General features: G+C 40.9%; 1 protein-coding gene across 2 annotated transcripts in view; it reads right to left on the reverse strand.

Annotated features, from left to right (window-relative positions):
* The window catches only part of POLR1A (RNA polymerase I subunit A), a 232,973-nt gene that overhangs the window by 118,752 nt on the left and 98,772 nt on the right, over positions 1-15,449 (reverse strand). For both annotated transcript variants that reach the window (XM_033951847.1, XM_033951837.1), the window contains exons 19-23: positions 14,074-14,172; positions 13,550-13,702; positions 9,657-9,739; positions 5,660-5,825; positions 3,680-3,901 (exon numbers count right to left, since the gene is read on the reverse strand). In XM_033951847.1, the coding sequence (XP_033807738.1) occupies positions 3,680-3,901; positions 5,660-5,825; positions 9,657-9,739; positions 13,550-13,702; positions 14,074-14,172 (723 nt within the window). The remainder of the gene's footprint in view (positions 1-3,679; positions 3,902-5,659; positions 5,826-9,656; positions 9,740-13,549; positions 13,703-14,073; positions 14,173-15,449) is intronic.

Raw genomic sequence — 15,449 nt, forward strand, 5'->3', positions numbered from 1 at the left:
CGTGTGAATCGATACAATTTAAAACAAAACAAAAAAAAATCTGCCTCCCGATTCAGTGACTGACCCTCCCCCCTCGCCCCCTAAAGCAGGATCGACAGCACTGCCTCTTGCTGGCCGGCTGCTGCTGCTCCTGCTTTACAGGGTGAGGAGGGGAGGGTCAGACAGGAAGTGCTCTGGTGTCCGGCTTTTTCTCTGGCCTCCTGCGCATCCCTTTAATTAATTCCAGCAGGGAGCAGCCTGCAGAGAGGATTGCTGGTACTTTAGCGATCCTTGCAGGTTGCCATAGGCCTCAGGAGCTGTCTTCCCTCTACCGCGATCCTGCCTCTGACTCAGAGGAGGGGCGGGATCGCGCAAGCGAGTTATCAGAAGACAACCAGAGCCTGGGACCAAAATGATTTGAATAATGACCAAACAAAGGTAGGAAAAATGATTTTATTTTCAATTTAGTGACCAAAATGTGGCTGTTTTGAGAATTTATACCTGCTGTCTATATTTTGCACTATGGCCCCCTTTTACTAAACTGCAATAGCAGTTTTTAGCGCAGGGAGCCTATGAGCATCGAGAGCAGCGCAGGGCATTCAGTGCAGCTCCCTGCGCTAAAAATTGCTATCGTGGTTTAGTAAAAAGGGAGGGGGTATACTTTGTCTATTTTTGTATAGTTGTTACTGAGGTGACATTGCATAAAGTCATCTGCCTTGATCTCTTTGAAAAAAATCTCGGAATATAAATGATAATTAACATTTTCTCTGCGTACAGTGTGCTTTGTGATTTTTTTTAATTTTATTGTTGGTTGATCATTTTGACTTGGTCATTTTAAGATAGCTCGCAAGCCCCAAAAGTGTGGGCACCCCTGGTCTATGGTATAAAGATTTAAATATCAGAAAGACTTCACAAATGGAAAAAGCAAGATAAAATAGTATTTAACTTTCTTTGGTGTCTTTGAAAGAATATAAACAAACTGGAGGCAGCATTAGGGTAGTTTTCAAATTAATCTATGTAACTAAATAGTTAGCTGTGTAAATTCCCCGGGCTGAAATCTGTTTTCTGCTTATAGGTACATGGCACATTTGTACTAGTTGACTTTTCCAACCCAAATTTACAAAGGGAAACTAAGAGCCTATCCTTACCAGAGAAAGACACAGAAACAGACAAAGGAGATGCAAACACATTTACTCTCTCTTCAGACATATATGCATAACTTCTGATATTGTACTACTCATATGTTTACTCAGTCAATGCCCCTCAGCATCATAATGTTCTTGCAGTTGCTGTCAGCTCTGTCTTAGCTGGCAGCAACACTTCACACATTAGCCTCACTCCTATTCCATCCCTATCCCTTCTTAACCCGAGTATATTCAACGGCAGCAGAATATACAAAACTTAAAAAAGCTGTTGAAGCAGCACCTTTTCTGCCAGATGAAAGACAAGGTTTAGGACTGTGCTATTAATAATAAGGAGAAGAAGATATTAAGGTGCAGGTCGCCTCTGTATTTTATGGTTTGTACTTCTTGTATAATGGGAGTTATGCATAGGGGTTTTGTATTATGGGGGTATGTATTGTCGATGGTGTATTTAATGTCTGATGTAACGTTATAGCTTTGTATGTAAGTTTGTAATCCGCCCTGGGTAAGGACAGGATATAAATTAATAAACAAACAACCCCCGCCCCCCCCCCCCCACCCTCCCACAACACTCACTAACTCCATTGGCTCTCACTAACACTTCATGGTCAGTCAAGTGTTCCTTATAGAGCTCATTTTCTCTTCTTACTTGTACAGTACAGGACTTATCCCAGTTCTCCTTCTCCCTCCCTTCCTGTAGCTCTCCTGTAGCTAGAGCTGCCTTTCAATACTCCCAATCACTGGATTACACCCATAGTATCTGTTGATAGTGATCTTTCTTTCTCACTCACTTAGCTTTAGATTGCTCTCCTTTCAAGCATATATAAAAGGGACACATCACAAAGTCATGACTTGTGTCCCTAATAAGAGGTATCATCATGGAGAAGTGAATATTTCCATAGTAATGCTAAGAACTGTAAATTCTATATGTATCTTGACAGGGTATCTTAAAATATGCACTACAAAGTGGAGTGCAGGAGTGGCCTAGTGGTTACAGCTGTAGCCTCAGTACCCTGAGAATGCAGGTTCAAGCCCAGCACTGCTCCTTGTGACCCTGGGCAAGTCATTTAACACTCCATTGCCCCAGGCACATTAGTCAGTTTGTAAGCCCACCGGGTTAGATAGGGAGAAATACTTCAGAATCTGAATATAAACCGCTTAAGCTATAAGCAGTATATAAAATAAAATCAGAAGCAATTATGCTGCTTTAAGCCTGGCTACATACACAACACATTGACCAAAGAGCCAAATCTCCAAAATTATAAAGGAACAATTTTATTATTTGCACACAGGCTGCATCAGGGAGTGAAGTACAGTGTTCCCCTGCTCATTCGCGGTTCGCAGACTCGCTCCTTTGTGATCTGCTCCAACCGCCTCTTCCTGTAGTAAAGTTGGGCTACACCAATCAGGAGCTGCGTGTCAAAGCAGCTCCTAATTGGTGTAGCCCGACTTTACTACAGGAAGAGGCGGTCAGCGCAGACCGCAAGTGATTTTCTTCACCTGCCGTTGCTCCAGCTGCCCTCTCCTGTCTTTTGACAGGCGAAAAACCACGAATTCACAGGGGTTCCTGGAACGGAACCCCCGTGAATTTTAAAAATTTTATCTAGAGGTTCAAATTTCCAACTTCATACACTGTTTTTTAAATAAATCTACTGTATTTTTCGCTCCATAAGACGCACTTTTTTTCCACTCAAAAGTGGGTGGAAATCTCGGTGCGTCTTATGGAGCGAAAGTACAATTTTGAACCCCCCCGGCCGCCGCACCGTTTAAAACACCTACCTGCCGCCACACCATTTTATAGCACCCTGTTGACATACCTTTTATAACACCCACCGAATCACCTACCCGCCCACCGTCGTCGCTGCCGCCAACGTAGCTGCACCTTTTAAAACAGCTACCCGCCTCTGCTGCCTCCTCCTCCTCCGTCGTAGTCGTCGTCGCAGTCCTTGGTGATCCAGCGTGTACCCCTCCCTCGTTAGCGGCGCACAGGTCAGGAGCGCAGATGTCAGCAGCAAGATTTCCGCGTTCCCGCTTGTGCCCACACTGTTTTCTTAAAAAAAAAAATGTACAGGGGGAGGCTGGGGGATTGGCTGGCTGCCACTACGCATGTCTACCATTAGATGTGCCCACCTCTAGATGTACCCCTGTACCCTGTCCCGGCCTACCACTATACCACCAGAAGGGACAGAGTACAGGGCACACCATTTGGTTCAAATTTTTTTTTCTTGGTTTTTCCTCCTCTACAGGTGGGTACGTCTCAAGGTAAGGTGCGTCTTATGGAACGAAAAATACGGTACTTGTTGAGCTTGTCATTCTCTCTGCTGTTTAGCACTTATATAGGAGTTTTGTTTGAACTGGAAGAAGAGATTGAAGTATATAAGTATCTTGAGAGAGAGAGTAGATTTATTGAAAGAACAGTGTATGAAGTTGGAAATTTGAACCTCTAGATACAATTTTTAGTATTCTTCATCCCTGATACAGCCTATGGGCCATGTTGGGTATTTTAGATGTTTGTGTAGAACCTAGCCTGTTTTATTTTACCACTACATATACAATACCTGCTTGGTTGCAAGGTCTCTGCCACTAATGAGGTCTCCTGGTTGGCTCAGTGCATTTTCTCTTGCTTTTTTTTTCTGAGAAAAGAGCAGGAAGGCTCCCCGTTTCTGTAATGTGGTGGGATTTTTGGCTTTCCATCTTTTGAGGGATTGGAAGTGTTTATTCGCATGTTCAGTATCCATCCTTGCCAAAACTTCATTTAAGTGTTTTGACTTCCTTATCACCTGAAACACAGAATCAGAGCAGAATATTCCCAGTGAGTCCACCAATTACCTAGCTATTCTAGTAATATGAACATAAACTATGTGTGACTATCCTGTTTAAGACTATATGTAATACAAAAATGCATTATGGTTATGCTCTATGCATGCATTCACTATTGATAATATCTTCAGATCAGGAAATGCATTGGAATAATATCAAAGTCTTGCATTTTTGTTCAAGAATTTCATGAAAAACAATTGTATCTTCAACTCTGAGCAATTTAATTCTTTCCTAATCACCACTTTTTCCTTCAAATTGATTCTCTATCACTGAGCTCAATGCTTGGGAAAGGAGAAGGTAATAAGTCACTCAAAAGTTATGCTGGTCTCATTTTCTAAGACATCACTTATCCCACAAAGATCTAAATGTCAAAACACTGGCTTCCTCCAACAATAGCTAGTATTTTCATTGCAACCAAAAATAAAAAAATATCCGATATAATGATATCTTTTCCATCTAATCAAAGAGAAAGCCTTACTAAACAATAGTTATTCAAAGATGATGTTTTGCTGTTCAGGCCTTGACCTCCTACAAAGGTTAGCCAAGGAAGCCAATCTATCCAACTAGAACAGCCAAGTTGATTTGCGCAGCACAAAAGCACCTGATGATCACTAACCCCCTCTTTTACGAAAGCATAGCGTGGGTTTTAGCGCCGGCAGCGGAGGCAACTGCTCCGACGCTCATAGGAATACTATGAGCGTCAGAGAAGTTACCGCTGCTGCCGGCGCTAAAAACCCGCGTTATGCTTTCGTAAAACAGTGGGGTAAGTTTCTTCCACAATGATAACCCTTCAGTTTTAGCATATAATTCACAATGTTTGGCAGCTCAGGGAAGAGACTTTCAGTGTACAGCACCATGCTTTTGTGTGAAGAAAGAGCAGGTATGTGCATTGAGCAGTGACAAGAAAACTCAGCAATGCCATTTCCCTAGGGCCACTGGCAAGCTACTGTCAATCCACAATGTGAGCGTGGGGACCGATTCATACACCCACTGCCTTTAGGGAGTTAAGTAAAAATGACAACACAGGTCTCAAGAGAGCAGAAATATCAGGAAGTAATTTACTATAGAGCAGTCTTAAACCCAAGTTGGCCTGTTGCCAAATACTTAGGCTACCGAAGCTCTTGGGAGTCTATTGCTGCATCGAATCCCAGTATGGTGAAGCAACCTCAGTTTGGCTGTGTCTTAAGAAAATAAGATCAGTGTTAAAATATTTAGGTCAATGTCAAAAACCTAGCATATAATATTGTGAGCTATCGTGCAGAAGACCATGTGGTAATTTTATAGCTGAAAAATTTTAATTTTGTATTTCGCCTAGAAATCCTCAAATAGGTGATTATAGCAAATTTAAATAAAACTTGAAGCTTGATTACAAAGATTAATGATCTTCTCCTTGAGCAGGGTTTAGAGTGCCTCACAAGTAACACCTGAGCTTTCTGAGTAGAATAAATATCAAGTGGTACCTAGTGGGCAATTAACTGCTACAGGAGACAGCTGTAAATAAAGCAGTACTCTACTTGATTGATAAACTGTTTCTGCAGGATGCATGCTGCAGTTTTTATGAAAACCTGTAAGATGGAGCTATGTAGTCATGGAGGTGAAAGCCAGCATCAAGATCCATGAAAACTACCATGAAAGCAATTGCATAGTCCCACTGGCAAACTTCATATCAGAAACCATAGTTTGACAAAGACATTTCAAGGTTTTTCTGAGCACTATACCTCATAGTTATCAGCAATAAATGGGAACTGTTTAGGCTGCAAAAACTGTGTCTTTGGGATGTCTAGGCCATCTTCTCCATAGAGGAACTGAATGACGCTTCCATCACTGTCTCGTACTGTGAGGTCATACTGGACCACAAGCCCTTCTAAGTGTTTTATGATGCACCTAGAAGAAAAACAGGTAGTCAGTGCTTATAGATCAACAGTAAAGTTTCTAGACTACAGACCAGGAAGTCGATTCCTATGTGCCATTTAAAAAAAAAATATTTAAAGTTATTATTGGCTTTTCAAACAAATAAACAGCTTGAAACACTTCAAGAATATAACACAGTATCACACAACCTGAAAACAACGCCCAAACATGGGCAAGAATGCATTAACAACTGTATCTCCTTAACCCTTTCAGGACCAAGGGACATATTTGTCCCATAACTTTAAAATCCTATAAATTTTGATTGGGATAGTCTACAGTTCTAAATTTGATATGTACGGATTCCATATGATACTGCCTTTATGTAAACAAACTGGTTCCGACATTCATTCATTAGCGTCGTTGCCAGATTGACGAGAAGATTCACTTGCCACACTGTCCATAAGCCAGAAGTGTGATTTTTTAAATAAAAATAATGATATTTCACAAAAAAAATCAATTTTTTGGCATCTGCAAGCCCTTTTTACCATAAAAATGTCGTCAAAACCACAAAAATTGGCCTACGATCCTTATGGTCCTGAAAGGGTTAAACAGCAGTCAGAGAGGCCCCACAAGCTCTGCCCCCAAAAACTGGGAGCCTGCAAGCTCGAAGGACTCCCCCCCCCGTCAGCATTGAACAATATGGGCACACTGCATCTCTCTCAGTGAACAACATGACATCACCTCCCCATCCCCCCCCAGAGCGTGTAGTCAACATTAGGATCAAGGTCCACCCTTCTCCCATCTAAACATCCAATTTTTGGGAAAGAACATTCCCCAGGTATGTACCGATTGCATTTAGCCACATATAATTCCATTTTCCCCATCAAAGATAATTTCACTCTCCACTCACTCAAATCAGGCACCAGGGTCTGTTTCCAATATGCAGCTATGAGACATTAGATTGCTGCCAACCCATCCTCAATAATCTGGTTTGCCATTTAGTCGCACAAATGTTGGTCAACCCCAATAAACAGCTTTGAGGAGTAACAGGGACTGGAACCCCCAACATCTGAGACAGAGTTTGAGTCACCATGGTCAAGAAAGGAACCAACACCGGACAGTACCCTCATATATGGAGAAAGATCCCTAAAGCCCTATGACATCGACAACAGCAATCCGAAGACTGTGGATACATCTTATGGAGCCTTTCCGGAGTATAATACCAGCAGCTCAGCACCTTGTAAGCATTTTCCTGTATCAAGGCACAGGTGGCTGCTCTCCCCACCACAGCACAAATGGTGTCCCACTCTTTAGGTGTGAACATGCAGTTCAAGTCCCACTCCCAATGTCTTTTAAAAACAAAATTCAGTACTACTCGCCCCCTTAAGTATTGATAGAAAATCGAAATGGGCCTGGGCACCTTCTGCAAAGTCTCCTATATGCCATTTTTAAGCTATTCTAGCTACTTCCTTGCAGAAAAAAAAATCTTTTATAATAGAGGCTTTTTGATGAAGCATTTCCTTCATACAGATTTCCAGAACATGTTTATGCTTACATAGCTAGAACCACCTTCCCTTATCTTGAAGAGGACCAAGATAAGCATACATGAAAAATGAATGGTTATGGTTAGCATTAGAGGGTGTAAACAGGGCAACAACTCTGAATCCCTACGCCACAGGGAAACTAAAGAAAATACACCCATGTGAATAGAGTCCCTTCAGAAATGGGTAGGGAAGCTTATGCCTTAGCTTTTACATTTTGCCAGACCTGTGCTACAGGCTTACACATTCCTGCAAGGATACAAAATATCCATCAGACACTCTTGTCAGGGGTGGGCAATCACAGTTCTTGGGGGCCACAACTCAGTTAGGTTTTCAAGATTTCCACAATGAATATGCACAAGATTAATCTGCATAGACTGCTTCCATTGTATTCAAATTAATCTCATGTATATTCTTTGTGGAAATCCTGTAAATCTGACTGGGTTGTGGTCCTCGAGGATTGTGACTGCCCATCCCAAAAAATGGCTCTATCTTCTTCAATCCAGCATGTACCCTTTTTCCTTTATCCCCTCCTTCCATCCAGTATGTGCTCCCCTCCCCACTTCCATCTAGTGTCTGCTCCTCACTCTCTCTCCACTTCCCTAATGTTGTTTTCACTAGAACCCTCCCATTCTGACCACTGTTCCTTCTAAGGTATGCTCACTTGTGACCACATAGCACTGCTCAAACAGCTGTGCTGAATCTCAGGATGTACACAAAAGAGCAGAAGCCACTAAAGTTCATCCCATTACTGTTGCTCTGTGCCAGCACTGCAAAGGTTTTTTTATTCCAAAACTGCAACACACTTTGTAATGCAGATGTGATATATTAGATCAAGTAGGAATAGGCCAAGGGGAGAGAGGGGAGAAGGTTCTCATAAACCATCTTGTAGTTGTTTTGGGATGGGGAATGAAAGCAACAGGGAAGAGGATATACTAGAAGAGGGGGATAAAGGGGCTGTTGGGGAAAGGGAAATAGAGGATGCTAGGGATGGAAGGAAGGGATGCTAAAATGTGGGAAGTAAAAGGAAGAGGGTGGGATCTGGAGAAAATAAAAATGCAAAAATTATTGATGGCAAGCACTACAAATGGAAAAAGAAGTTGATATGGATGAAGGAGGATTCAGAAACATAAGAAGAAGGGAAGGAGGCAAAGGATGGGAGAGAGAAGATAATGGAATGAAGATAACAATATAGTGCTTATCCCTGATGGTGAAAGAGAGGCACCAGTAAGAGATCAAACTAAATCAGAAATTGCTCACAACGAGAGGCTCCCCCCACCCCGAAAAAAAAATCAGGTGCCCAACAGTAAGGCACACTCCCATATCCTAGATAAAATTAGAGGGAACACTGGCCTGACTGCAGAGCATAGCCAGTCAACATCCTGTTCCACTTCTGAAGAGAATTCTGTGGTCATATTTATCGGGGCTTTCCAGACACTGCCAGTTAAAGTAAATTTTTAATTAAGCAGTATTTATTACAGTTACTATCCCCTTTTCTCCATTTTATGTTTGCTGGCTATAACTTTTATGTCACTGAAGATTTATTTCTTTGAACTGTATGACTCCCCCAAGGATTTTTGTGGGTCTCAGTTTCCTAAGAAACCATAAGAAAAAAAGTTTGTAACAACAAAAAACAAGCATTATCCAGCAAAAAAATACAAAAGTATGGAATAGTTGGACAAGACACACAGTCTAGCACGGGACAGTGAAAGTCACTTTTATTCAAACAAACCCAACTAAGCCATGTTTCAGCTTATGGCTACATCAGGAGTCTAAACAATTGTCCTGTAGTCTTATGCAATTTATCTCCAAGTAGTGAAATTATATCTGACAGACATATTCAAATAATAAACCACTCGATGAAGAATAAATTGAAGCCACGGGATACTAAAACCTCTTGTTAGTGATGTGTCAAGTTCGTTTGAATAAAATTGACTTTCACCATACTACACTGGGCAAGGTACTAACCTAGCTACTGTGTGTTGACAGTGATTGCCAATGTAGGAATATTTGTGTAGGTGGCGCAAGCTTTGCTTGGCAGAGTCCTCCAACTACCAATAGGGTCAACCCTGAGTGAGTAGTAGAGGTAGAACTATGACAGGGCTTCTCATCCACTGAATTTTCAGGCTATCCACAATGAATATGCATGAGATTGACTTACCAAAGAGGAAATACAAGGAGATCTCTCTCTCTCTCATGCATATTCATTGTGGATAGCCTGAAAATCCAAGGGGACTTAGTGTGCCCCGAGGACTGGGTTGAGCAGGCCTCCACTACAGTATTACATGACAACAATAAATGGTAATATAGCTAACCTTCTTACCTCTGAAGGTATCCAGAGCGACTGGTTTTGACAGCGGTGTCTACAAGGCCCTCCCTACCAGCCATACAGTGAAAGAAGAATTCCTTTAATAAATAAAAATAAGATCATGATAACATATAGAGACAGCAAGGCCCATAAGCAAGTTAGAAAACAGGAGACCTGAGATGTACACTGAAATTCTTTCTACTAGTGAAACAGGTGGGGCTGATGCAGAAAGCAGCATGCCGATGGCTGAGCATGCAACTTCTACAAATTTAATTTCATGCCATACAGAATATATAGCATCCCTTTATTTCATTTCATACAAAAAGCAAATGATATGCAAATTTTATTACATTGCATTGGTATCTTCTATCCTGCCAATATTATGCATGTAAAACTTGCATGTTAATCAGGGTAGCCTGCCTGACATATGTACACAAAGGTTTTCTGGTAGTCTGGCTTTTTGTGCGCATATCCCAACAAAAATGAAAACGCCAGCACATATCAGAGCCTATATATCTACTCATATCAGCCTTGCAAAGATTTCTTGCAAATAAAATTTTTGCAGGACTGGTATTTGTGTGCACATGAACAGGTGATGATGTGTGCTGGTACTCTCATTTTTGTCTGCACCCAGTCTTTTAAAATTATAATAATAATATTAACTTTATTTTTCTATACCACCATAGTCAAGCAACTTCTAGGCGGTTCACATTGAAAGAAGGCTGGACAGTCAGCGAATAACGAAGCATAAAATAGAAAAGTTACATACTAATTGGAGTTTCATGGGTAAAGAATACATGAAAATTGGAGTTATCTGAGAGACTGAATTAGCGCTTACAGCGGGGGAATATCATAGTGAGAGAGGGTCATCTGTTTTAGTCAATGAATTTGTCGAATAGGGCGGTTTTAATTGATTTTCGGAATGCGTTGTAGGTCAGTTTGGGTTCATTTATGCAGTTTCTCAGCCAGACTTGCTGTCTATTCGCTTGGAACATGAAGGTTCTATCCAGGAAGGATTTGTATCTGCAGCCTGTGATCTTTGGGTATGCAAAGATAGTTTTGTTTCTGGTTATTCGTGTGGGGTTGTGCAGAATGAAGTGTGTTTGCAGGTAGGAAGGTGCTAGACCCCAGACTTGTTTGAAACAGATACGTGCAAATTTGAATAGTATTCGCGCTTCCATTGGTAGCCAGTGCAGTTTTTTTATAGTAGGGGCTAATATGGTCTTTTTTTCTCAGTCCGAAGATTAAGCGAACAGCGGTGTTTTGTACTAATCTCAATTTTTTTACTGTTTTTCGTGGGATACCCAGGTAGACGATGTTGCAGTAGTCAAGGATGGATAGGATCAGCAATTGCACCAGCAACCTGAAGGATGTTGTGTCAAAGTATTTTTTAATAGTCCTTAGCTTCCACAGCGTGTAAAAACATTTTTTCACCAGTAAGTTCGTGTGGTCAGCCATGGTTAGGTGTGTATCTAGAGTGATACCCAGTATTTTTATGGTATTGGATATTGGATATTCGTGGTTGTTTATTTTTAACGATGTTCTCGTAATTTTGTCATTGGGGCTTGCCAAAAAGACTTTTTATTTTCTCTGTGTTTAGTTTCAGTTAGAAGTTGGTGGTCATTTTTCGATTTCCGTCATTGTGTTTGAGAGGTTGTCTATAATTTCATTTGTGATGTCATCTAAGGGGATTAAAATGGATATGTAGTGCTTTAAGTTTAGTTTTTGTAGAAGGTGACCTAAGGATGCAATGTAGATGTTGAACAGTGTGGGCGATAGAGGGGAGCCTTGGGGCGCGCCCTACGGGTTTTTCCATGGGTTGGAGTAATTTCCATTGCTGGTTACTCGGTAGGATCTGTTTGTTAGGAATTCTTGGAACCATTTCTTTACCTTTCCCGAGATTCCCATTGCATCAAGGCACAGTAGCATGATTTCATGGTCTACCAGGTCGAACGCACTGCTGAGGTCTAGTTGAAGGATCAGTGCGCTTTTGCCTTTGCTAAAAAGATCATAAAGGTGGTTTAGTATGGAGGCTATGACAGTTTCTGTGTTGTATCCTTTCCTGAATCCTGATTGGTGTTCACTAAGGATGTTAAATTTGTCTAGGTAGTTTACTAGTTGTAGATTGACCAATCCTTCCTGTATCTTTGTGAAAAGGGGAATGCTTGCTATGGGTCTGTAATTGGATGTCAGTGCTGTAGAGGTTTTCTGATCTTTGGGGATAGGAGTGATCAGTATGTGTCCCATGTCCTTGTTTAATGTTCCGTTTATAAGGGCAGTTGTTAGCCATGTAAATAGTTCTTTTTGAAGTCTGGTGGGACAACTGTCATGATTTTGGGGGGGGACATGCGTCAAGTAGACAGTTTGATTTGGTGTATTTATTGAATAAATTTAGGAACTGATGCCAGTTTGGGAACTCGAAGTGGTCCCAGATCATGTCTGCTCTGGAGTCTTGGTCTTTTTGCTTGAGAAGGGTTACAAATTTACATACCTAATAGGAGTTAGCTGTTTACAATTTTATAGACATATAAGAGTTAGCAGTTACAAGTTTACTTACATAATAAGAGTTGATAGCCTGACAATTAGTTGTGAATTAACATGTGTGTCGGAAGTAATTACAAAACAGGATAGGTTCTGCGACTTCTCCCATTATTAGCAATTTCTTGTAAATACAATATCATGGTTTAGTAGTTTCTTGTGGACAACATAGTTGTGGGAACTATTTATGTTAGCATGTTTTTGGCAGGTTCCCACAGTTGAAACGACTTTGGCTCATGGAATAAGATGTATGGAGGGTTTGGTCCACTTTGGTTTACAGGATTACAGGTTGGGACAGTCTATATGACTGTACTAGGAAAGAGATGCGTTTTTATCACTTTTCTAAAGTTAAGTAGTTTAGTTAGTGATCTGAGAGCAGATGAGATTTTTTTTCTCCAGGAAATTGTTCATACCTTTTTTAAAACCATCTATGTTAAAAACTCTTACCACATCCTCTGGTAACACGTTCCAGGACCTAACTATTCTCTGAGTGAAAAAATATTTTGTCCTATTGGTTTTAAAAATATATTCCTGTAACTTCATCGACTGTCCCCTAGTTTTTGTAATTTTTGATGGAATAAAAAATTGATCCACTTGTATCCATTCTACACCACTCAGGATTTTGTAGGCTTCAATCATATCTCCTCTCAGCCATTTCTTTTCCAAGCTAAAGAGCCCTAACCTCTTTAGTCTTTCCTCATACGAGAGGAGTTCCATCCCCTTTATCATCTTGGTCACTCTTCTTTGAACTTTTCTAGTTCAGCTATTTCTTTTTTCAGAAAAGGTGATCAGAATTGAATGCAATACTGAAGGTGAGATTTCACCATCGAGCAAGATAAGGAGACATTATAGCATTCTTAGTCTTGTTTACTATCCCTTTTCTAATAATTCCTAGCATCTTGTTTGCTTATTTTTGGCCACTGCCACACATTGGGCAGGTTTCAGCATATTGTCTACAAAGATAGCCAGATCTTTTTCTTGGGCACTAGGTGGACCCTAGTGGACCCTAGCATCTGGTAACTACGATTTGGGTTATTCTTCCCAATGTGCATCCCTACTTTGTATTTGTCCACATTAAATTTCATCTGCCATTTTGACACCCAGTCTTCCAATTTCATAAAATCTGCCTGCATTTTAACAACTTTGAACAATTTAGTGTTATCCTGCAAATTTAATCACCTCACTCGTCATTCCAGGTTCCAGATCATTTATAAATAAGTTAAATAGCTCCTGTCCCAGAACAGATCCCTGTAGCACTTCACTAATTACCCTCCTCCACATGACTTAAGACATCAGCTACAAACAATTATAAAAGAAAATAAAAAATGCTGCTTTATTTAATACATCCTATGCTTAGTGAAATAACTTACAGAAGGTTTGATACCGGTGAGAAATCTACCAGTGACAAATCCACCTGACCGAGGAGAAAAGTCATATGGCTCAAAGCATGGTAGTGATTTCCCAGAAGGCATCAGTGGGGGTCTCCGACCTTCTAACTCAATCTGACCCAACAGGCAAGAAATCTGTAGGAGAGGGAAGCAGCAGATAAAAAGAGTACAAGCAACACATAAACCACTGACAAAAACATAGATTGGTATTTTGCTTCTGAGCTAAAATTATGACCAGTTCATCAGTGCCATTTCAGTAAAGGCATAAAGAGGAAAGAGCCAGATCTCAGAGAAGGGACTAAATGGTGCCTAGTCTCAAAATAGTATCCAGGTGCAGAGTCTGCACAGGTTTCATTGTGATGATAGCGACAGGACAGTCTGAATACATATAGGAGCAGATGGAAAGGTTTCAGGTAGTCAAACACTATCCCCTGTCCCTCCTTCCCTGGTTGGAATGAATTTACATATTTAACAGAAACCTTTTTTTTTCAGAGCCTATGTCATACCTGCATGGTATTTACAGTAGATCCCTTGGCTCCAGATTGCACCATCATCTGTAAGTTGTTCTCTGGGAAATGTCTATGAAGACCAAGAGGCATACACACCTAACAATTTTAGGGTTAAGAAATAAAGAAAAAATAATCATTACTTCACATGTCAAACATTTGCTGATAATATACAAATGGAATCCATATGGATTTTCTTTTATGTGGTCTCTTAATTTTTTTTATTCATTCTTGCTAAATCAACAAGTTGGAAAAACTTCTACATAAAATGTCAAGAACATCTGTCTAGGGGCAAAATAACTCAGAAAATTTAATGGAACAGGATTTATTTGGCATGAAGAAAACCAGTTTAAAGGTATAGCATACCCAAAACGGACTACATCAGACAGCAAATTTCAAAGAAATAAGCTACCCCCCAAAATGACCCCCTATACCTTCCCCAACTTATATCATCCTTCAAGTAATATACCCACCAAAATTAACCATCCCCCTTCATATGTACTCCCACCCTAAAGCTATACCCCAAAATCAATCCCCCACATATCTATCATTCCATCTAAAACCCACCCTCTATCTATCCCATACTCCACAACCACCCCACATATTTGGGGCAAATGCAAATGCCTAGAGTTTAGCTGTAATTAGTAATATGTGTGACAGCATTGAGCTCATAGAGGTGAGTTGGAGCAGTCACAAGGGAATAGGGCAAGTGACTGCTGAGATGAAGGAAGGAAGAAGAGCAAAAGTGACTGCTAGGATGGGAGTAGTGGTGAGGAAGTATTACAAAGATAGCTGGAATTAAGAGGTGGGGTGGAGAGTGATGACAACATTTGGGGCTGAGGGTGTAAGTAATCTAGGGAGACAGGGGAGGAATTGAGTAATTGCTGATGCCAGAAAGGAGGGAAGAGTGAAAAGAAAGAGGCTCCTCTGGTGAATTACACCAGGTGTCAGCTAGTAAATAGATCAGAAGAAGAGGGAGAGCATCTTTGTAAAAAGTAAAAATGACTATGAAAGGTTATAGTGAGACAGAGGATTAAGATTAAAAACCGGACAATGGAGGTGTTGAAGACAGAAGTTGCTACATCTTGGCACTCCAAATATGGGCACACAGGCTCCAGGAACCTAAGAACTGATAAGCATTGCCAAGCCATGCCCAAAGGTGGGGGCTAGCTGATGTACTGAATGCACCTGTGTGAAGGAAAGAAGATTTGAGAAGAAGAAAATTCACGAAGACATTCCTGTCCTGGGCTCCCCAGGGAAGAATGGAGGTGTAGACTAGGGGAGGGTTAGATAGACAGCAGATTTGCACCTATAGGGGTGAACATGGACAGAGTTATGGGAGGGTCTTGCAGAACAAAGAAATTTGTGTATATAAC

This window comes from Geotrypetes seraphini, chromosome 1 (genome assembly GCF_902459505.1).
Source record: "Geotrypetes seraphini chromosome 1, aGeoSer1.1, whole genome shotgun sequence".
Taxonomy (NCBI): domain Eukaryota; kingdom Metazoa; phylum Chordata; class Amphibia; order Gymnophiona; family Dermophiidae; genus Geotrypetes; species Geotrypetes seraphini.